At 42.4% G+C, this 24,613-nt stretch overlaps 1 protein-coding gene across 1 annotated transcript; it reads left to right on the top strand.

The window, feature by feature from the left end:
• The first annotated feature begins 1,805 nt into the window (after positions 1-1,805).
• rspry1 (ring finger and SPRY domain containing 1) lies at positions 1,806-24,607 on the top strand. Its single transcript, XM_024379358.2, has 15 exons — positions 1,806-2,369; positions 2,974-3,414; positions 4,118-4,170; positions 11,796-11,908; positions 20,086-20,212; positions 21,087-21,145; positions 21,366-21,432; positions 21,532-21,663; positions 21,745-21,860; positions 22,038-22,181; positions 22,268-22,379; positions 22,537-22,639; positions 22,790-22,942; positions 23,072-23,176; positions 23,289-24,607. Exons 2-15 carry the CDS (start codon positions 3,056-3,058, stop codon positions 23,383-23,385), a joined length of 1,740 nt encoding a protein of 579 aa, XP_024235126.1. The 5' UTR covers positions 1,806-2,369; positions 2,974-3,055; the 3' UTR covers positions 23,386-24,607.
• The last annotated feature ends 6 nt before the right edge of the window (positions 24,608-24,613 follow it).

The following is a 24,613-nucleotide window of genomic DNA, read 5'->3' as shown; positions in this document are numbered from 1 at the left end:
GACTGCCTGCAATGACAAAAAGCTCAGTCCGATGATGCGACACACCACCCCAGAGCATGACGGACCCTCCACCTCCAAATCGATCCCACTTCCGAGTACAGGCCTCGGTGTAACACTCATTCCTTAGACGATAAACGCGAATCCGACCATCACCCCTGATGAAACAAAACTGTGACTCTTCAGTGAAGACAACTTTCTGCCAGTCCTGTCTGTTCCAGTGATGGTTTGTTTGTGCCCATAGGCAACATTGTTGCCTGTGATGTCTGGTGAGGACCTGCCTTACAACAGGCCTACAAGTCCTCAGTCCAGCCTCTCTCAGCCTATTGCGGACAGTCTGAGCACTGATGGAGGGATTGTGCATTCCTGGTGTAACTCAGGCAGTTGTTGCTGCCATCCTGTACATGTCCCACAGGTTTTTTATTTTATTTTACCTTTTACCTTTATTTTACCTATTTTAACTAGGCAAGTCAATTTAGAACAAATTCTTATTTTCAATGACAGCCTAGGAACAGTGGGTTAACTGCCTGTTCAGGGGCAGAACGACAGATTTGTACCTTGTCAGCTCAGGGGTTTGAACTTGTAACCTTCCAGTTACTAGTCCAGCGCTCTAACCACTAGGCTACTTTGCAGCCCCAGGTGTGATGTTCGGATGTACCAATCCTGTGCAGGTGTTGTTACACGTGGTCTGCCACAGCGAGGACGTTCAGCTGTCCGTCCCGTCTCCCTGTAGCGCTGTCTTATGCGTCTCACAGTACGGGCATTGCAATTTATTGCCCTGGCCACATTTGCAGTCCTCATGCCTCCTTGCAGCATGCCTAAGGCACATTCACACAAATGAGGAGGGATCCAGGGCATCTTTCTTTTCGTGTATTTCAGAGTCAGTAGAAAGGCCTCTTAGTGTCTTAAGTGTTCATAACTGTGACCTTAATTGCCTACCATCTGTAAGCTGTTAGTGTCTTAACGACCGTTCCACAGGTGCATGTTCATTAATTGTTTATGGTTTATTGAACAAGCATGGGAAACCGTGTTTAAACCCTTTACAATGAAGACCTGTGAAGTTATTTGGATTTTTAAAAAATGATCTATTAAAGACACGGTCCTGAAAAAGGGACTTTTCTTTTTTTGCTGAGTTTAGTTTTGATGTCTTCGCTATTATTCTACAATGTAGAAAATAGTAAAGAATAAAGAAAACCCCTTGAATGAGTAGATGTTATAAAACTTTTGACAGGTAGTGTACATATTATCATGAATTTCACTTCTGATTTAAACCTGAATGTGTTGTTATTGTGTATGTATTGTAATATCCATGTATTTCAGTGTCTTCGCCTGCAATGTAGGTTATCAGTAACAACTTGAACTTGAATGTGCCAGAGATCTACATTTGCTCCAGGGGTGTCGTACTACTATGGCTGACCCTAAAACAACACATCTCACTGCACCTATCTGGTGTTTGTTTTTTTTCAGACAAGTGTGGTGTGTTCCTTGACCTCTATTATCAAAGCAAGTAACTTTTTCAAAATTCCCTCCATTTGATTTTTACAAATATTTATCCTGGTTATTCATTCACGTAGTCCTACATATCTTATAATCAATAGCTTCCAGTCCAAATGACATATACATCTAAAACCACTTGACCTCCCTCCATTGTACACCCATTATAATTGCAAGTTTTAATTTAACAGATTTTATATGAATATTTTCTGTGATGGGTCTAATTTTCAATAGCTCACTCTCCATATGAGCTGCAGATCTACAGCCAATTGCGGTGGTTTCGTGACCTCTCTTATCAAATGGACATCTTTTATTTTTTCAAAATTCCTCCCTGTTGATTTTCTACAAATATGTATTATATTACAGCTGTGGTTATTCATTTACGTACAGATCAAATGTTCAATAGCTTCCAGTCCAAATTACACATACATCTAAAATCACTTGAGGTTAGGTCTCTGAACTCCCTCGTCCATAGTACCAAAGACACTCGTTAAGAAACAAAAAAATTAACTAAAGTTGTTTAGAAACTCGTGCTGCCGCATCAAGCTACTCCGGTCCTGGTGACAGCTGATCAGATGGGGGATAGCCGACACTACGGAACTAGCTATCCGTACAGCCGTCAACGAAATCAGACAAAGGGGTGTGAGGAAGTAAATGTTTTACACGATTGAATCAAGAAAGAGTGGATTAAATATGAATGTTAACTAGCTTGTTAGCTTATTTTTTTTGATAGCTACCGTGTTATTTAGCAAGGTAGGCTACACGTTAGCTAGCGAGCCTAACGTAAACGCTTTTTCCCTAAAGCTTTTGAGGCCTGTTCATCCTGACAGTTTATTTTATAGTTCGTTAACCGCGGACACAACCAGCTCATTTGCGAGGTAAGTAACTTGCGAGCCATTTTTTGTTGCTGTACTCGGACCAACAAGCATCTCATGAGAGCCAACATTGGCAGCGTAGCCTAGACCTATTTCTAGGTATCGTGTGGGAAATGGCTGTGAACTATTTGTTAACCTGTTGATGCCAGATAGTAAGCTAACGTTAGTGTTATAATTTGTTAATCTAATTATAGCTAGTTAGTTTAATAAAAGTTCTCAGTCAGATATAGTTAACTACAGTACAGTACAGGTAACTCATTAGCAATTTTAACATGGCTGTTACAGCCAGTCAATTTATCCTTGGTGTAAATTGGTCATAGCAAACTAACGTTAGTTAGCTTGCTAGTCAGCTACATTTCCCTGAAATATAACTGCCAAACAGCCGTCTATAATGTTAGCTGGAGTTGCTGATTAACATTACTAGCTAACGTTAGCTACATAAGTTCATTTCGCAGAGTATTTTGTTTTTCTTCAACATGTAGCTAGCTATTCTTTCTATACATGTTATTTTACACAGTTTAGAGTTTGGGAAGTGCACGTGGACTTCCACCCGCTAGAATGGTTTTTGCTCACTGTAGCACTGCTGATCTGTGCTACTCCCTCCTAGCTATCTGCCATCCGCAGCAGCAGGATGACTGACGTCCCCATCCGAATCATCATGAGACGCCTCCACCAGGGCTCCAAATGATATGATAGTAGCTAGCTGGATTGCATTCTGTGCCAGCAGGAGCCTTGTGCAGGTTCTGCTGCTCTCATTGGAGCAGTTATCGCTACGGTTTTGGGAAAGCCTTGAGACATCCGGGACTATGGGAAACAGCTGCGTTTGTAGAGAAGAAAGTGACGTGGAGGATGGATCCGCAACTCGCAGGCAACTCAGGCGAGTTGATCACCCCGCTGCCGATCCCCCTGAGGCACGAAGCAGTCGGCCCCGGGACCCTGTCAGACCCCCACGGCGTGGCCGGGGACCCCATGAACCCCGCCGGAAGAAACAAAACGTGGATGGGTTGGTGCTGGACACACTAGCTGTGATCAGGACTCTAGTTGACAAGTAAGTGTTTGAAATGTAGTCTAATTCCCAACCAAGCTAGTGGACATGATATGCATAATAAACTTTGCTTCCCTTCACAGGTCGTATTATGTGTCTGGACTGTAGTACAGTTTGTTCAGATTGTGCAGGCTCTTTGTTGGCACTTCAGACATTCACAGCATACACCTCCGGGGTCTTAAGATGTTTGAGGGGTGTGTAAACTCTCACTCGGGATAGGCTTACATCTTGGTACAAGCTTGTTGGCCATTGAGGTGTTATCCTCCAGACAGCCTCCTCTGCTCCCTCAGAACCCTGTCAATAGTGTTTAGGCTGACCGAATGCTTCCTCAGAGCTATAGAGGTCGGGGTCTGATTTTACGGTCTAATGATGAAGGACTTGAACCTGTGAGCAGAGAGATTCTTCTCTGGGATTATCCTCCAGGAGGAGTTCCCAAGGGAGCTTTAGGTCTGCTGTCATTGGTCAGATTTATAGACAGGATGAGGGAGGCCAATGTGCCAGCCTCTCTATCAGACAAAACAACATCCTCAACAGTTACAGCCATCCATCGCACTGTTCCGCTCTGCCTCTAGCTTGTCATCTGAATTTCATAACTACTTAGAGCAAGAGACTTAACAATGCACCCACACATTACATGTGATGATTATTGAGCGTCACTGTCACAAGATTCTCTGTTCACAATCACTTTTTTTTTTTTTTTTTTTAGCGACCAAGAGCCCCCCTACTCCATGATCACGCTGCATGAGATGGCAGAAACAGGTAAGACAAATGTCCTTATATGGTACTGTACATGAGCATTGATGTAATACATGGATTTCCTAAGTTTCTCAAGAAATATTATTCATTTTCTTCAGTATCAGATAGAACAGTAAGAGGAGCTCTGTCCTCTGTGGCTGTCTCCTGTGTCAAATTAAGTAATTAGTGTGTCCTCTTCGTAGCTGTAACCTCTGGATATCGATAGAGTGGATCATAAGGTTTCCCAGGCTTTGCCAGTCATTACCGTCTGTTAAAGGCTCTTCTAGCCTACACAATGATACTAATGCAGGCTTCCCATTCAGTCTCTAAGGCAGTAATGAAATGACTTTGTGCCTGCCTATTAGTCATGACAGCTCACCTGATCCCACAGCAAGATTGTGTTCATTTTCCATTGAGACTTGCTTGTAAAGTTATACTATTCCCTATGAATGCTACTTGTTTTTGAGAACCAGACCCATAGTGCCAGAGCATGGTGCTAGTTCTTGTGGACAGTCAGTGGCAGGTCTGAGCCTCTCTTTAGCTGGTTTCCGAGGTGGATCTAGTGGGGCCTAACAGTCTTAACATCTGTAGCTTGTCTCTCCTCTCGTTGCCCAGTCCCACTAGGATTTCGTGACTTTTTTGTGATTTCAGCGGCCAAAAATGCTTGATTTAGTGGCATCTTTTCAGAAATTCCGAGCTACATTTTGCAATGTTTTTTTTTTTTTCATGTTAATTTCAAATAAAGCAATAAAAAGTCATGCGCTCAGTTTTAGGACGATTTTTAAGCAGAATACATAATGCCAAAAAAAATTGAAGCATTTAAAGTGCTCAATTTGGTTTATTTTCAACATTAACAAAATGCATTCCCCCATAATCTGTAGGTACTAAAAAAGATTAAACTAGGACAAAAGAAACACCTGGGGTCCAAGCTGCATTTAAGACCTATTATATCTCAAGGTCAACTTGAGACGGTGCTCTTTTGTGCTGTTTCTTTTTCTCTTTTTCTGAACATAACGAGAGATGAAAAATAACAATTGCACCAATTAATTAGATAAAATATATATCTGTGTGTCATTCATAATCCACTCACACACACCTCTCGTTTCCATCAGGCTTGGGGCATGCTATAAACACGAGATGAACCTCTCATTCCCACCCACACTCTCTCAAAAAACAAATGGATTCAAAGCTGATCAATCGCTTTCAATTTGAGGATCAATATTCATTTCGCATAAGTTGTCTTCAAAATACTTGATTGTGATTATTTATTTATTTTTCCTGAAAAGGTCGTAAGGGAGATAAACTTACTTTTAAAACGCTATTACCGTTTCTAAAATATTCCAGAAAGATTGTGCTTTCGTGATCCGTATTAAGTTTTACAGAGTTTAAAACGGCAGATCTGACAAATTGCACTCAGTGCTTTGAGCAGCGCTCCCCATAGACATCCTGGGGAGAGCAGAGTGCCGACCACCCTACTAAAGCCAAGGTTAGCGGAGTAAAAGTTTGCGTAAAATGCCACTCACCTTGATTCTTTCAGCGCTTGCCACAGTCTTTCCTGCTACCACTTCAGTCATGGTGATCTGCCCCTGCTGTGGGAACTGTTCTCACATTCTCATATGCTTTGCTGATTCGAAGTGACTGTTGATTGTCGACTTTCTCTTGTGTTCCAGCACAACGTTACAAGATGTGCAAAACAATTTCCAACCACTTTCATGTAAAACATTTGGAAATTGTTTTGCACTTTAGCTGTTATTTTTTGATGGCAAATGATTGATTTCTGTTCATTGTACTTACTGTGCCTGTCAGCCATCAACAATCAGCCATCTTCGCACGTGAAAACACTGACAGGCTGTGGGGGGAAAACTTTGTTGGATTGGGCCATTTTCCATGGTAATTGGTCAAAACTACGAACCCGCTTTAATGCGCTAAAAGGGTGGAGATTGGTCATAATTGTGAGCTTTCGCATAATATGAGCTGATTGTTTGATTTTGCATTGAATTTTGCAATTGCAGAATCCTGGGGGGACTTGTTGCCACAGCTGTGTACTGTTTACTTTATTTATAAGTGCATCTGTTGTTTTAACGGTTGAGAGAGACTGGTAGGTTTGGAGTTGGGCAGTCAGGTGTTGCGTCACTCCTACTGGGAAGGGTAAAATGGAGTTATTGCTGGGCCTGTTATCGGGAATAGGAGTGGGATTTTTCTAATGTTACACACTGATGTTTTGGATAACAGTAAAAGGGTATTTCCCCGTTCACGGAATTGCGCTGAGACACCGATTTTTCACTTTAAAATGTATGCCAAACAAAGTTGAACAGACCATCCAACTACACTACATGGCCAAAAGTATGTGGACACTTTACATTAGTGGTTTTGGTTATTTCAGCCACACCTGTTGCTGACAGGTGTATAAATTGAGGACTCGGTGACTTTCAACGTGGCACCGTCATAAGATGCCACCTTTCCAACATGTCAATTCGTCACATTTCTGCCCTGCTAGAGCTGCTCCGGTCAACAGTAAGTGCTGTTATTGTGAAGTGGAAACGTCTAGGAGCAACAATGGCTCAGCCGCAAAGTGGTAGACAAGCTCACAGAACTGGACCGCTGAAGCGTGTAATGTGTAAAAATCATCTGTCCTCGGTTGCAACACTCACTACCGAGTTCAAAACTGCTTTTAGAAGCAACGTTAGCACAAGAACTGTTAGTCAGCAACTTCATGAAATGGGTTTCCATAGCAGAGCAGCGGCACACAAGCCTAAGATCGACATGCGCAATGCCAAGCGTCAGCTGGAGTGGTGTAAAGCTTGCCGGCTTTGGACTATGGAGCAGTGAAAACGCGTTCTCTGGAGTGATGAATCACGCTTCACCATCTGGCAGTCCAAAGGACGAATCTGGGTTTGGCTGATGCCAGGAGAACTCTACCTGCCCCAATGCATAGTGCCAACTGTAAAGTTTGTTGGAGGAGGAATAATGATCTGGGGCTGTTTTTCATGGTTTGGACTAGGCCCCTTAGTTCCAGTGAAGGGAAATCTTAACGCTACAGCATACAATGACATTCTAGATGATTCTGTGTATCCAACTTTGTGCCAACAGTTTGGGGTAAGCCCTTTTTCAGCATGACAATGCCCCTGTGCATAAAGTGAGGGCAAAACAGAAATGGTTTGTCAAGGTCAGTGTAGAAGAACTTAACTGGCTTGCACAGAGCCCTGACCTCAACCCCATCGAACACCTTTGGGATGAATTGGAATGCCGACTACAAGCCATCAGTGCCAATAATGCTCTTGTGGCTGAATGGAAGCATGTCCCCGCAGCAATGTTCCAACATCTAGTGGAAAGCCTTCCCAGAAGAGTGGAGGCTGTTTTGCAGCAAAGGGGGGACCAACTCCATGTTAATGCCCATGATTTTGGAATGAGATGCTTGATGAGCAGGTGTCCACATACATTTAACAAATTACACTGAACATTTTACAAAAACACATTTGTTAACAGAATTTCTGTCAAATCTCCCTCAGCTTTTTTATGTACCACGTTTACCAAAAACTCTTTAAATATTTGCTCCGAATTAAGATTCAAAGATGTCTGCAGAAGGAATGGGGTGTCAGCTATGAAATGACACCTTGACTTATTCAACTACAGTAAGTAAAGTGGATTTACAGCCGTTAACATAATTACATCACGGGTCCCTGACCTGTACTATACAGAAATGCATAATAATGGATATGAATGTCATTCTCTTCATGACGATATAGCCTGAATAGTAGGGCCCTATAAAATCTGCGTCGCTGTGAACGTGGACAGAATCATGTAATCCAGACATTTTTTAAATGGAATTCAACAATATTTTTTTAAATGATTGAACTTAGTAGGAAATCAATTAAATGTATTGAATTTATTAAAACATTTATTAATATGCCTAAAATGATCATAAGCCATGAACAAAATGCATCAGTGATTCCTATTTTCCTTCAACTTTCTGAAGAGGAAATGCGGTAATACCCCTGTCTTTGTGGGCACATCTTTGTGGGCACATTTCTCTACCACTTTGTGTAGTCGTTAGCGATAAGGCTTCTGGTAGATGGAAAGGCTTTCTCGAAACATTTAATTGAGAGGGTTTAACTGCAAAGTAGCCTGATATGATTATTTGCATCAATAAGTATCTTGCTGGTGGGCAGTTGAATTAGGGTATCAACACCCCAACAACAACAACAAAATTCCAGACCTTGTGGTCTCCTGACGGGGTGTAAGCATTGTTGCGGACTTAGAACATCCAGTTTTTGTTTTTCTATTACAGTATGATTTTGAGAGCAAAAAAATGGAGACGAAACGAAACCTGGGAAAAAGCCCAGGAGAAAGCATAATTAGGATTAAAAATAAACTGATGTAGTAGTACAGGGATAGGCAACTGATGGCCTGCGGCCCGGCCCCTGTTTTTGTAGACCGCGTCTACATTTTTGTATTTTATGAACTGTCGGTCTCAACTTACTGTTGAGCGTTAGAATAGTAGAATGTGCAATTTCGAAATGTTGTGCATCATCAGTTTCTCTGTCAGTCGCTAACCATATTTACATCCACAGCGTTTATGCAAGTGAAGTCATACTGTATAAAAAAATCACGACAGCTGTGATGGAAACACAGTTTCGGTACAATTTGATAAATGCCAAAAGATAATTTGTTTGTTTGACATGGTGGGATCCAACATAATTTCGCTTGGGGACCCCAAAAGGCTAGAGCCAGCTCTGACTGCATGCATGGGTATGAATGTGGGTACACAGACCGACGAGCAACCGCGGCCCCCTGACGAGCAACTGCGGTCCCCCACCCTATCAAAGTTGCCCATCCCTTTTTATAGGGCTCTAGAATAGGTACACAAAAGTAAGAAGGATATTGCATACTTCTATTCCTCACACTGGCTATTATTTTAATGAGCTCTGCCCTCCAAAAAACACCTCATTTGGTTGGTTAGGACCAAACCTGAACCAATTATAGAGGTCTGTTTCACAAGTTTGGACATCAAAGTACAGCACAGTAGAGCTCAGTATAGTACAGTACATTATACTGTACTCATACAGTGTAGTGTTGTCACGATACCAGAATTTAATTCGATACCAGGTTTAGTATCATGATACTCAATGCCAGAATTATACCACAGCAAAAAAATAAAGCATATTTATATCAAAAATATAAACGCAACATGTGAATTGTTGGTCCCATGTTTCAAGCTGAAATAAAAGATTCTAGAAATGTTCCATATGCACAAAAAGCTTATTTCTGTAACATTTTGTGTATACATTTTTTACATCCCTGTTAAGTGAGCATTTCTTCTTTGCTAAGGTAATCCATCCACCTGACAGGTGTGGCATATCAAGAAGCTGATTAAACAGCATGATCATTACACAGGTGCACCTTGCGCTGGGGACAATTAAAAGTGCCACTCTAAAATGTGGAGTTTTGTCACGCAACACAATGCCACAGATGTCTCAGGTTTTGAGGGAGCGTGCAATTGGCATGCTGACTGCAGGAATGTCCACCAGAGCTGTTGCCAGATAATTTAATGTTCTCTGCCATAAGTCGGTTTTAGAGCATTTGGCAGTACCTCCAACCGGCCTCACAACTGCAGACCACAGACCACGTATAACCACACCAGCGCAGGACCTCCACATCTGGCATCTTCACCTATGGGATCGTCTGAGACCAGCCACCCGGACAGCTGATGAAACAACTGGGTTTGCACAAACAATTTCTGCACAAACTGTCAGACACCATCTCAGGGAAGACAATCTGCGTGCTCATCATCCTCACCAGGGTCTTGACCTGACGGCAGTTCGGCTTCGTACCCGACTTCAGTGGGCAAATGCTCACCTTCACTGGCACGCTGGAGAAGTGTGTTCTTCAGGCCTCCTGAGTGGCACAGCTTTTTAAGGCACTACAGTCCCAGGTCTGATCCCAGGCTGTTTCACAGCCGACCGGGAGACCCATTTGGCCCAGCATCGTCCGGGTTAGGGGAGGGTTTGGCCGGCCGGGATTTCCTTGTCACATCACACTCTAGCTTGTGGCGGGCAGGTTGCCTGCAAGCTGACTTCGGCCGCCAGCTGGACGGCGTTTCCTCCGACACATTTGTTGCGGCTGGCTTCCGGGTTAAGAGAGCAGTGTGGCTGGGCAGGGTTGTGTTTCAGCGGTAGCATGGCTCTCGACATTCCCCTCCCAAGTCCGTAGGGGAGTTGCAGCGATGGAACAAGACTAAATACCAATTTGGAATCGGGGAGAAAAAGGACTAAAAAAACGTGTGCTCTTCGCGAATGAATCCCAGTTTTAACTGTACCGGGCAGAAGGTGTGTATGGTGTCGTGTGGGTGAGCGGTTTGCAGATGTCAACATAGTGCTCCATGGTGGCAGTGGCGTTATGGCATGGGCAGGCATAAGATACAGACAACGAACACAATTGCATTTTATCGATGGAAATTTGGATGCACAGAGTTACCGTGACGAGATCCTGAGGCCCATTGTCGTGCCATTCATCCGCCGCCATCGCCTCATGTTTCAGCATGATGAGGCACAGACCCATGATGCAAGGATCTGTACACAATTCCCGGAAGCTAAAAATGTGTCTGCATACTCACCAGACATGTAACCCATTGACCCTCTTTGGGATGCTCTGGATCAACGTGTACGACAGCGTGCTCCAGTTCCCGCCAATATCCAGCAACTTCGCACAGCCATTGAAGTGGAGTGCGACAATATTCTACAGGCCACAATCAACAGGCTGATCAACTCTATGCGAAGGAGATGTGTTGTGCTGCATGAGGCAAATGGTGGTCACACCAGATACTGACTGGTTTTCTGATCCACGCCCCTACTTACTTATTTTTTTAAGGTACAGTATCTGTGACCAACAGATGCATATCTGTATTCCCAGTCATGTGAAATGCATAGATTAAGGCCTAATGAATGTATTTCAATTGACTGATTTCCTTATATGAACTAACTCAGTAAAATCTTAGAAATTGTTGAATTTGTTTTTGTTCAGTGTAGTTTGCAGGGGTCTTCACTTCAATATTGTGTTTTAAGGTATTAGAAATACATCAAGACTTAATCTGGTCGATGTTTTCTAAGAGCCCTTTTCTATCTTTTTGACCAGAAATCAACGCCTTTGCTTCTTCCTCATTTTTAGGATGTAAAATGGATATGTATATGGATTCATTTCTCAATATTGATGCTTAGCTTTCATTTGACACTCAATTTCATATACTCCTATGAACTGTTGTTGTTCATGGGTCCTTTTCCATGGAAATGTCCAAAAGACATCCATCTGCCTTGTGCTGCTGTTGCCACAGAAGGTAAAATTGAGTTACATAGTTTAACACAGGGAAAGGTTAGAAATTATTCAATTATATTGAATTAAGGGTGGCTAGGGGGAAGAGAAGCCTAAATAATACCTCACTTTCCACCAAATTAAACAGTAATTGAGTTTCAGTTTCTGGCCAGTTGAGTGATGCACAATACGCCTCAAAGCAGACGTGCTTAGACACTAAACCTCAGACCGCACATATCTGCATCTAGTGTGACAACTACAAATAGGCTGTTAATTAACCAGTTTTGCTATCCCCTGCTAACCTCCACGTTTTCCCCCTACCCTACCCCCTGTGCCACCCTAAGATGACGGCTGGTTGGAGGTGGTCCAGTCTCTGATCCGGGTCATACCGCTGGACGACCCACTGGGACCAGCTGTGATTACCCTGCTGCTTGACGAGTGCCCACTGCCCACCAAAGTGAGTATTAGTTACCATCTGGGTCTCGTCTGTGTAATGCCTCCAAGATCCATCTTCCTTGCCTAATGCCTAGACAAAACTCAAATTCAAAGCTCAACTTCCCAAAGCATGGCCATCCACTCTTAGACACTCATTGATAGCAGCTGATTACAACACACCAAGCTCATGTTCCAGTAGGGATGGGGGTGGGGGATTGATAGTTATTAAAAAAATAACTAGCGTTGAGGAGTGATGTTGCCACTACGGTGCATCTGTAAGATGGTTGGAGACAAGGTTTCCAGTTCAGGGTACTTATTAACTAACTAAAAAGTACAGTACAGGGACATGGGAGCACATGGGGGTAGGATGTAGATGTAAGGCCAGTAGGTAAGTTTGTGATACAAGTTATAAAATGGAGATATTAACACATGTTAACATACAATCATGACTGACAAGTGCAAAAGGATAAGAAATTGAAAAGTATCAAACAAACTGAGGATGTACAGTGCCTTTGGAAAGTAATTCAGACCCCTTTACCTTTTCCATGTTTTGTAAGGTTACAGCCTTATTCTAAAATGGATTAAATAGCCCCCCCCCTCTCAATCTACACACAATATCCCATAACGACACAATATCCCATAATTTACAAAAATGAAATAAAAAGTATTCTTACCCTTTACTCAGTGCTTTGTTGAAGCATCTTTTGGCAGTTAGTATCTCCATTTTATAACACCCTTGAGTCTTGGTACACCTGTATCTCTGCAGATCCTCTCAAGCTCTGTCAGGTTGGATGGGTAGCGTTGCTGCACAGCAATTTTCAGGTCTCTCCTGAGATGTTCGATCGGGATCAAGTCCGGGCTTTGGTTGGGCCACTCAAGGACATTCAGAGACTTGTCCCGAAGCCACTTCTGCGTTGTCTTGGCTGTGTGCTTAGGGTTGTTCGGACTGGAGCAGGTTTTCATCAAGGATCATTTAGACTTTACTCCGTTTATCTTTCCCTCGATCCTGACTAGTCTCACAGTCCCTGCAGCTGAAAAACATCCCCACAGCATGATGCTGCCACCATCATGCTTCTCCGTTGGATGGTACCAGGTTTCCTCCAGACGTGACGCTTGGCATTCAGGCCAAAGAGTAACTTTTGTTTCATCAGACCAGAGTATCTTGTTTCTCATGGTCAGAGTCCTTTAGATGCTTTTTTGGTAAACTCCAAGTGGGCTGTCGTGCCTTTTACTGAGGAGTGGCTTGAGTCTGGCCACTCTACCATAAAGGCCTGATTGGTAGAGTGCTGCAGAGATGGTTGTCCTTCTGCAAGGTTCTCCCATCTCCATAGAGGAACTCTGGAGCTCTATCAGAGTGACCATCGGGTTGTTGGTCACCTCACTGACCAAGGCCCTTCTCCGCTGATTCTGTCTCAGTTCTACAGACAATTCCACCGAACTCATTGCTTGGTTTTTGATATAAGCCTGTTTTCGCATTGTCATTATGGGGTATTGTGTGTAGATTGCTGATATTTTTTTATTTAATCCATTTTAGATTGAGACTGTAATGTAACAATGTGGAAAAAGTCAAGGGTCTGAATAGTTTCTGAAGGACCTGTATATACGAAGGTATGTGGACACCCCTTCAATGAGTGGATTTGGATATTTCAGCCATACCTGTTGCTGACAGGTGTATAAAATCGAGCACACAGCCATGCAATCTTCATTGACAAACATTGGCGGTAGAGTGGCCTTAAGAGTTCAGTGACTTTCAACGTGCCACCGTCATAGGATGGCACTTTTCCAACAAGTCAGTTTGTCAAATTTCTTCCCTGCTAGAGCTGCCCCGGTCAACTGTAAATGCTGTTATTTTGAAGTGGTAGGCCACACAAGCTCACAAAACAAAACCGCCGAGTGCTGAAGCACGTTAAAATCGTATCTCGGTTGCAACACTCACTACTGACTTCCAAACTGCTTCTGGAAGCAACGTCAGCACAAGGGCTCTTCATTGGGAGCTTCATGAAATGGTTTCAATGGCTGAGAAGCCGCACACAAGCCTAAGATCATCATGCGCAGTGCCAAGCGTCACCCCTAGTGGTGTAATGCTTGCCGCCATTGGGCTCTGGAGCAGTGGAAATGCATTCACTGGAGTGATGAATCACACACCCCCATGTGGCAGACCGACGGATGAATCTGGGTTTGGCGGATGCCAGGAGAACACTACCTGCCCCAATGCATAGTGCCAACTGTGAAGTTTGGTGGAGGAGGAATAATGGTCTGGGGCTGTTTTTTCATGGTTCGGGCTTGGCCCCTTAGTCCCAGTGAAGGGAAATCTTAACGCTACAGCCTACATTGACATTCTAGATTCTGTGCTTCCAACTGTTTGGCAGCTGTTTGGGGAAGGCCCTTTCCTGTTTTAGCAGGACAATGCCCCTGTGCGCAAAGCGAGGTCCATACAGAAATGGTTTGTTGAGATCGGTGTGGAAGAACTTGACTGGCCTACACAGAGCCCTGACCTCACCTTTTTGGGATAAATTGGAACGCTGACTGCGAGCCAGGCCTAATCGCCCAACCTCACTAATGCTCTTGAGGCTTAATGGCAGGAAGTTCACGCAGCAATGTTCTAACCTCTAGTGGAAAGCTTTCCCAGAAGAGTGGAGGCTGTTATAGCAGCAAAGGGGACCACAACTCCATATTAATGCTCATGATTTTGGAATGAGATGTTCGGCGAGCAGGTGTCCACATACTTTTGGTCATGTAGTGTTTCTTTCATGCTGAAGTGACATGTAATTTTACTGAAGTGACAAGTAATTTGGCAGCATTATATAAACTTCAACAAAAAAAATCTTATTTATACATGTTCTTACATAAAATAATAAAATATATATTTTCCTTGTTTCATCTCATTATCCTAAACAAATTGTACATATATTTCAATTCCAAAAGGAAACTATAAAATAACACATATGGAATCATGTAGTGACCAAAAAAGGGTTAAACAAATCAAATTATATTTTATTTTTGAGATTCTTCAAAGTAGCCACCCTTTGCCTTGATGACAGCTTTGCACATTGTTGGCAATATCTCAACCAGCTTCATGAGGTAGTCACCTGGAATGCATTTCAATTAACCGGTGTACCTTATTTTGTGCAATTTCTTTCTTTCCTTAATGCATTTGAGCCAATCAGTTGTTATGACAAGGTAGGTGTGGTATACAGAAGATGGCTCTATTTGGTAAAAGATCAAGTACATATTATAGCAAGAACAGCTCAAATAAGCAAAGGGAAATGACAGTCCATCATTACTTTAAGACATGAAGGGCAGTCAATCTGGAAAATTTCAAGAACTTTGAACGTTTCTTCAAGCGCTATGATGAAACTGGCTCTCATGAGGCCCGTCACAGGAAAGGAAGACCCAGAGTTACCTCTGCTATAGAGGGTAAGGTCATTAGAGTTAACTGAACTTCAGATTGCAGCCTAAATGCTTCACAGAGTCAAAGAACAAACACATCTCAACCAGGTCGACTGATTATGGTTTTCTGATACTGATAATTGGAGGACCAAAAAAAAGCCGATAACTATTAATCAGATTTTTGTTTGTTAGATATATATTTTTCAAATAGAAGATATATATATCTATTTATTTTAGACCAAATAGATTTTATTGACATATTATATTAAGTTAAAATAAACCGTTTCAACAATACTGAATGTCATTATTCCATATATGTATATATACTGGCATTATTCCATATATGTATATATACTGTCATTATTCCTAAATATTGCTGATGCATTGCACAGCCTTCAATGTTATGTCATAATTATGTACAATTCTGGCAAATTAATTACGGTCTTTGTTTGGAAGAAATGGTTTTCATACAGTTCGCAATGAGCCAGGCAGCCCAAACTGCTGCATATACCCTGACTCTGCTTGCAAAGAACACAAGAGAAAAAAATAAATTCATGTCAGCAGGCAATATTAATAAAATTGTATTAAATATAATAAATAAATTAAATATGCAGGTTTAAAAACATATACTTGTGTATTGATTTTAAGAAAGGCATTGATGTTTATGGTTAGGTACACATTGATGCAACGACAGTGCTTTTTCAAGGATGCACTTGTTAAATCATCACCCGTTTGGCAAAGTAGGCTGTAATTCGATGATAAATTAACAGGCACCGCATTGATTATATCCAATGCAGGACAAGCTAGATAAACTAGTAATATCATTAACCATGTGTAGTTAACTAGTGGTTATGTTTTGATAGATTTTTTTTTTTTACAAGGTAAGTTTAATACTAGCTAGCAACTTACCTTGGCTCCTTGCTGCACTCGCGTAACAGGTAGTCAAGCCTGCCACGCAGTCTCCTCCTGGAGTGCAATGTAATTGGCCATAATCGGTGTCCAAAAATGCTGATTACCGATATGAAAACTTGAAATCGGCCCTAATTAATCGGCCATTTGGATTAATCGGTCGACCTCTGATCTCAACATCAACTGTTCAGAAGATACTTCATGAATCAGGCCTCCATGGTCAAATTGCTACAAAGAAACCACTACCAAAGGACACCAGTAAGAAGCAGAGACTTGCTTGGGCCAAGAAACGGGAGCAATGGACATTAGACCGGTGGAAATCTGTCCTTTGGTCTGATGAGTTCAAATTTGAGATTTTTGGTTCCAACCGCGAGACGCAGAGTAGGTGAACAGATGATCGCCGCATGTGTGGTTCCCACTGTGAAGCATGGAGGAGGTGGTGTTATGGTGTGGGGTTGCTTTGCTGGTGACACTGATTTTATTTAGAATTCAAGACACAGTTAACCAGAATGGCTACCATAGCGATAGTCCCAAACCAGATGGGATGGTGTATCATTTGTTTTTCAACAGGACAATGACCCAAAACACACCTCCAAGCTGTGTCAGGGGTATTTGACCAAGAAGGAGAGTGATGGAGTGCTGCATCAGATGACCTGGCCTCCACAATCATCTGACCTCAACCCATTTGAGATGGTTTGGAATGAGTTGACCAGAGTGAAGGAAAAGTAGCCAACAAGTGCTCAGCATATGTGGGAACTCCTTCAAGATTGTTGGAAAAGCATTCCAGGTGAAGCTGATTGAGTGTGCAAAGCTGTCATCAAGGCAAAGGGTGAATACTTTGAAGAATCTCAAATATATTTTGATTAAAATTGTAAAAACTTGGTTACTACATGATTCCATATGTTATTTCATAGTTTTGATGTCTCCCCTATTATTCTACAATACAGAAAATAGTAAAAAAATAAATAAAGAAAAACCCTTGAATAAATAGGTACTGTACAATAATGAAAAGTACTGACTTTCAGTCACGCACAACATGGAATGGAAAAGTTGGCCACCCCAAACATTCACCAACAAAAATAATTAAGACTGGAGGGAGAAACTGCTGCTTAAATAGTAAAGGGTTCTAATTAGGGATGTTAGTCGCTTAGCCGCCCAAAATACATTGACCGGTCATGCTTATCAGTCTATAGGTGAATTTGCATTACTTCGTTCAATTAAATTGGTGCCAGAATTGAACAAATCTCGTAAAAAAGGAACAGTGTCTTGGTTGACCGGAATTATTATTTAGCTGAAAATAGTAATGTACAGTGACTTTAAAGTAGAAAATACCTTTTCGTACCGCAACTAATGGCTGTCTCTAGTCCGTGATCCGCGAGCAAGCCAGAGCGGAGACTCATTGCTAAGCAACTCCGAATCAGGCTGCAGGGAGGAGCAGCACGGGCAGCTAAGAACAGCTGTGCCAGCAACCAAAGTTTCACAGCATTTCTCTACTGTTCATATCTACTTTTTTTAATTGTCCAGAAGCCAAAGGCACAATCCTAGTCATATTAACAACCCATCTTATGTGTTGCATATTTACGTTTTCCCTATTTCTCAGTTTCTAACGGTGACGTTCATTACTCTTGTCACATGAAACGGCTCTCATCAGGTGCATCTTTTCGAACCGTGTTTTCCCACATTGTAATTTAGAAAATGTTTGTAAATTATGTATTACATTCTCTGCTTCATTACAATAGTTGCATGTTTAATAATATGAGAGGATAGGCTTGCCATAGTCACTTTTTTTTTCAAAGCTAATGAAAAATATTCAGTTACTTTCATGCATAGTATTTTCGGTTTAAAAGATTTTTAAGCCTTGATACAATTGAGACATGGATTGTGTATGTTTGCCATTCAGAGGGTGACTGGGCAAGAAAAAATATTTTAAGTACTTTTGAATGGGGTATGTTGGTAGGTGCCAGGCGCACTGGTTTGAGTGTGTCAAGAACTGCAATGCTGCTAGGCTTTTCACGCCGATCGATTCCTGTGTGTGTCAAGAATGGTCCACCACTCAAAGGACATCCAGCCAACTTGACACAACTGTGGGAAACATTGGAATCCACATGGGCCAGCATCCCTGTGGAATGTTTCGACACCTTGTAGTATCCATGCCCCAATTTAATTGAGGCTGTTCTGATGGCAAAATGGGGTGCAACTCAATATTAGGAAGGTGTTCCTATTATTTTGTACACTGTGTGTACTGTGCCTTCAAAACTTATTCACACCCTTAGATTTTTCCCCACATGTTGCGTTACAGCCTGATATTAAAGTTGATTAAATATATTTTTGTCACTGGCCTACACACAATACCCCTTAATGTCAATGTGGATTTATGTAATAAAAATAATAAATTAATTCAAATTGAAAGGCTGAAATGTCTTGACACAATACATATTCAACCCTTTTGTTATGGCAAGCATGAATAAGTTCAGGGGTAAAATATTTCGTAACAAGTCACGTAATATGTTACATGGACTCGCTCTGTGTGCAATAATAGTGATTAACATGATTTTTTGAATGACAACCATGTCGCTGTCCCCCACACATACAGATAATTATAAGGTCCCTCAGTTGAGCAGTGAACACTGATTCAACCACAGAGGCCAGGGAGAATATCCAATGCCATGCAAAGACAGGCACCTAATGGTAGATAAAAAAATACAAAAATCATTGAATATCCCTTTGATCATGGTGCAGTTATTAATTATATTTTGGATGGTGTACCAATACACCCAGTCACTACAAAGATAGTCGTCCTTACTAACTCAGTTGCCAGAGAGGAAGGAAAAAGCTCAAGGAGTTCACCACGAGGCCAATGGTGACTTTAAAACAGTTAGAGTTGATAGCTGTGACCGGAGAACACTGCGGATGGATCAACAACATTGTAGTTACTCCACAATACTAACCTAATTGACAGAGTAAAAAGAACAAAGCCTGTACAGAATAAAAATATTCCAAAACATGCATCCTGTTTCCAACAAGACACTAAAGCAATACTGCAAAAAAATGTGGCAAAGCAATTGACTTTTTGTCCTGTCTACAAAATGTTATGTTTGGGGCAAATCCAATACAACATAACTGAGTACCACTCTACATATTTTCAAACAGTGGTGGCTGCATCATGTTTATGGGTATGCTTGTAATTGTTAAGGACTACAAAGTTTTTACGGATTTTTAAAAAAAGAAACGGAATGGAGCTAAGCACAGGCAAAATCCTAGAGAAAAGCCTGGTTCAGTCTGCTTTCCACCAGACACTGGGAGATGAATTCACCTTTCAGCAAGATGACATTTGCAAACAAATCTACACTAAAGTTACTTTCCAAGAAGACGGTGAAAGTTCCTGAGAGGCCGAGTTACAGTTGACTTAAATCTACTTCTACAATTATGGCAAGACCTGAAAATGTTTGTCTAGCAACGACCAAAAACTAATTTGACAGAGCTTGAATTGTTATTTTAAAGAATAATGGGGAAATGCTGCCCAGGTGTAAAAGCTCTTAGACTTACCCAGAAAGCCTCACAGTTGTAATCACTGCCAAAGGAACATCTACAAAATGTTGACCCGAAGGTGATTACTTATGTAAAATATATTTTCTGTATTTCATTTTCAATAAATTTTGCAAACCTTTCTAAAAACATGTTTTCACTTTGTCATTAAAGGGTATTGTGTGTAGATGGGTGAGGAAAAAAATAATACACTTTGAATTCAGCCTGTAACACAACAAAACAGAATAAATCAAGGGGTATGAATACTTTCTGAAGGAACTGTATCATGAAAGAAAAGACTATATGAAGTTTCAAGAGACATTGTTTTCCTTCGTTGGGCTTTCAAAACAGTGCTTGTTTCCCCTCCTTTGTCAGGATGCTCTACAGAAGTTGTCCGAGATGCTGAGCTTGAGTGCCACTGTGGCCCGCCAGGATGCCATCATCCCTTCTAAGCACCGCAACACTACTGCTGTACTGGGCTGCCTGGCTGAGAAACTGGCTGGTAAGTGTGGATGCAACCTGATCTCCTTCATTCTCTTACACACAGATGTTTGTTTTACTATCCATGTAGGGACAATTGATTCCCATTCAAAATCCTATTTTTCTTAACCTAACCTTACCTAACCCTAATTGTAACTCTAAACCTAACCCTTAAGCCTAAAAAAAATATTTTTCCTTGTGGGGACTGGCGAAATGTCCCCACTTGTCCAAATTTTCCTTGTTTTACTAAACTTGATGACTTCTGGTCCCCACAAGAATGGTAAAACCAAACCCCACACACACACTTTATCATACACACACACACACACACACTCTTGAACTCACATAATCAACAATGAAAAATGAAAATGCTCTCAAGTGCCACAGGTTATTTGACCCTAGTTGACGAACCAGTATTTGGCATACCAAATGGTCATTGTGAACTGAAAGAGCTGATCCTGCAGGTTTGAGTTGTATGCTTCTCATGACACGGCCAAAATGCTCTGCCTTTGCTCTGACAGTTCTGCTGAGCCTGCAGCACTGGGCTGGGGAGAGGGTGGCCAGGGTGAGACAACTCAGTCTGTCTGACATACCCAACAGGGGTTGCCTCTACTATTCAATGTCTGTTTGTTTACACCCCAAACTTTGAATTACACATCGTCTTTCTCTGGAAGCGTTGTGTTACTATTTTTCTTTGTATTATTATTTTTTTAGCTCTGTATCGTTGGGAAGGGCTCGTAAGCAAGCATTTGACAGTAAAGTCTACACCCATTGTATTCGGCGCATGTGAAACATATTATATATCATTTTTGTTGGGGGTGCAATCCTGTCCCTTTACTGTGGCCCTTAGTGTTGTTCATTCACCTAACGCCCACTCCACATGTCTCATGTCTCAGGTCCAGCCAGCATTGGACTCCTGAGCCCTGGAACCCTGGGGTACCTGCTAGAGAGCCTGGTGAGACCACAACAAACATGTAGAACCACACAAATGCTGTTGCTCTGTCAATAGTCTGGTAGGTGCCAGGCGCACTGGTTTGAGTGTGTTAAGAACTGCAATGCTGCTAGGCTTTTCACACCCGATCGATTCCTGCTCTGTCAATAGTCATATACTTGGGTCATTTTTCTGTAGAATGAGGCTGAGACCTTGTCTAATTTATCTGAACATCTCTTCCCAGAGTTCTGAGGCCCATCCTACTGTAATGCTCTTTGCCCTCATAGCCTTGGAGAAGTTCTCACAGACCAGTAAGTTTGTCCCCTTATCCTGCACATCCTTCTGAAGGTTGCTATGCTATCCCATTGGCCACAAAACGGACTAGTAACTGTTATATTTCCCTGTTGCAGGTGAGAACAAGCTAACAGTGTCTGAGTCGTGTATAAGTGAACGACTGGGGGTTCTGGAATCGTGGGCTGACCACACAGACTACCTGAAGCGCCAGGTCGGCTTCTGTTCCCAATGGAGCCTAGATAACCTCTGTGAGTAGTAGGGTACATCATGTTAGGGAGGAAAGTTCTCATCCACTGACTGTTAATCTTCTCTCTATCCTTTCTCCTCAGTCCTGAAAGATGGCCGTCAGTTAACCTACGAGAAGGTGAACTTGAGCAACATCAATGCCATGCTGAACAGCAACGACGTCAGCGAGTATCTCAAGATCTCTCCCAGTGGACTGGAGGTGAAGGGGCCTCTCTCTGTAACACGCCTGACAGAGCAGTGTGACTAGAATGATCCCTGTTGCGCACACAATAAATTATTATACTTTGTTTGTTATGCTAAATGCCAGTATCACACTGATCAGTATCATCCTGTTCCATAGAGATAATGGATCTGCCCTTTTCTCCACTCTCCCAAGGCGCGCTGCGACGCGTCCTCCTTTGAGAGTGTACGCTGTACCTTCTGTGTGGACTCAGGCGTGTGGTACTATGAGGTCACAGTGGTCACCTCCGGGGTCATGCAGATTGGCTGGGCCACCAAGGACAGCAAGTTCCTTAACCATGTACGTGCTTACATGCTGTACTGATACACACAGCAAGCAGTGTTTATTTCTGCTAGAGACTGAATGCCGTAATGTGTGTGTTTCAGGAGGGTTATGGGATAGGAGATGATGAATACTCGTGTGCATATGATGGCTGCAGGCAGCTAATCTGGTACAACGCTCGCAGTAAACCACACTCCCACCCCTGCTGGAAAGAGGGTAAGTGCATCCCAAACTCCATACAGTTTCATGTTGTAGCTCAGAGGCAGGCTGTAATGGCGAGATGTCTGTCAACACCTCGGCTTACACACATTTGTTACCAACTACTGTCCCTTACAAGCATATGCTTAAGCCTTACACTTTCTTTGATCTGTAGGAGATGCCATAGGTTTCCTACTGGACCTCAGTAAGAAGCAGATGCTTTTCTACCTGAATGGACATCAGCTCCCCTCAGAGAAGCAGGTGTTTTCCTCTGCAACGTGAGTATACACACCCTGCTCCTGCTTGCTCTATTTTCTGGCCATAATCCAAAGTGCACCCCACACAAGTATTGACATACTGTTCATTTCAGTAACTCACTGCCACGTCCAATATCCTCATTAGTCTTCCTACTTCCTTTCTTTTTCCAGGTCTGGCTTCTTTGCAGCAGCAAGTTTCATGTCCTACCAACAATGTGAGTTTAACTTTGGGGCGAAGCCCTTCCGCCATCCCCCGTCTGTCAAGTTCAGCACCTTCAATGACTTTGCCTCACTGGCGTCTGATGAGAAGATTATCCTTCCCAGGTAAGTCTGAGCTAATGTAGCCTTGGGCAAAATGGTTAGGCTTTAAATGATCACTCTAGTTGAACAGGACATCTGCACATTTATGTGAACTCCCATGTACCATTTAGTGACTGCTTGTGTGTTCCTCAGACACCGGCGCCTGGCCCTGCTCAAGCAGGTGAGCATCAGAGAAAACTGTTGCACCCTCTGCTGTGACCAGATGGCCGATACAGAGCTGAGACCCTGCGGACACAGGTACAACAACTTCCCTCTCTGTTTCACCCCTTGTACCTGTATTGAGTATCTAGCCATTTGCCTGTGTGTTACGGCTCCTTATGTGGTCTCTGTGTGTGTTTTGTATCCTTAGTGGGATGTGTATGGAGTGTGCCTTACAGCTGGAGACGTGCCCGTTGTGTCGCCAGGACATCCTGACCCGTGTCAGACTCATCTCACATGTGTCCTGACACATCACCTTCAAACCAGGACATGAACTCTCCTCCCCTCCTATCACCTTTATCCCAGTAATCAACCCGACCAATAGGACTGTGAGGCTGTGCCAGGGTTCCTGATCGGACCCTGGGCCTAATGTGAGGAAGGAGTGATGGGACCTGACAGAGCTCCAGGAGAGATACAGTGTGGGGGATAGTGTAGGGAGAATAGGACAAGGAGGGGTAACCCTTTCTTCTGCTGCACTCCATGGCGTGTTCTCTCTGTGAGGAGATGGGGCCCCACACCACGTCTGGGAGCAAAAAAAGTGCTTGGAGAGTGAGGGGGCAGTGGGAGGAAGACAATTAGAGACATTACCAGGCAGCAGCATTTCCAGAATCACCCCATCAATCTTAATGTCATAAACTCAGTGTCTGCACATGGATCTGCCTAATGTTCCCTCTCTTAGGCTCTGGTCAATGTGTCCTGTGTAGCTCTGCTCAGAGGTTTTACATGTATCTGTGATTCTCTTGTTTTATTCTGACTAAACGTAAAGGCACAACAACGAAGAGACAGCCTTGGTTGGCTCAGTTGGCTGAGACAATGATGTTAAGGCCCTGCTCGATCATACAATACTGAGCACAGATTTGTCCCTCTCTCCTCTACTTGAAGCATTTCTGGGTTGAGTAACCATGCTGTTATACATGAGATTGAACATTTTATGAAATAACTGTTACTCAAAATATTATTATATATCTACAATTCAAACCAAATGTAATGAAATTGGGGTTATTGAAATCACAGCTAATCACATTTTAATTATGGGGTTATATGAAGTGGTTGTGGAAAATCTGAAGGTACTACATCTCAATCAATATGAATGACTATATTTGGCCACAGTGTGTATATATGGAGGACCAGTTGTCTCCAGTCCATTCCTGACAATGAGTTAGTCATGGAAGAAATTAAGAGTTAAACGTTCAATTGTATCTGTCTTTAATGGAGTAGCCCCAGGGGTCACAAAGATGTGATTTACTGAATAATCATTGTTTTCTGGGTTATGATAATTGTAATAAATGTATTGTGTTGCATAGTTGCTTGTCAAAGTTGCCAATTTTATTGACAAGATTTAGCAGGCTAGCTACATCACTACTAAACGCATCAGCCAGAATGTATGATGTGTATGCCACGCCGCATTATCATGGGACGAAAATGAAAATAAATGTAGTCCATGATTGCAATAAAGGACCTATTAACGCACTTAAA

Source organism: Oncorhynchus tshawytscha, linkage group LG19 (genome assembly GCF_018296145.1).
Source record: "Oncorhynchus tshawytscha isolate Ot180627B linkage group LG19, Otsh_v2.0, whole genome shotgun sequence".
Taxonomy (NCBI): domain Eukaryota; kingdom Metazoa; phylum Chordata; class Actinopteri; order Salmoniformes; family Salmonidae; genus Oncorhynchus; species Oncorhynchus tshawytscha.
Note: the sequence above shows the minus strand (reverse complement) of the source record. Positions and strands in the feature narration are given on the sequence as shown.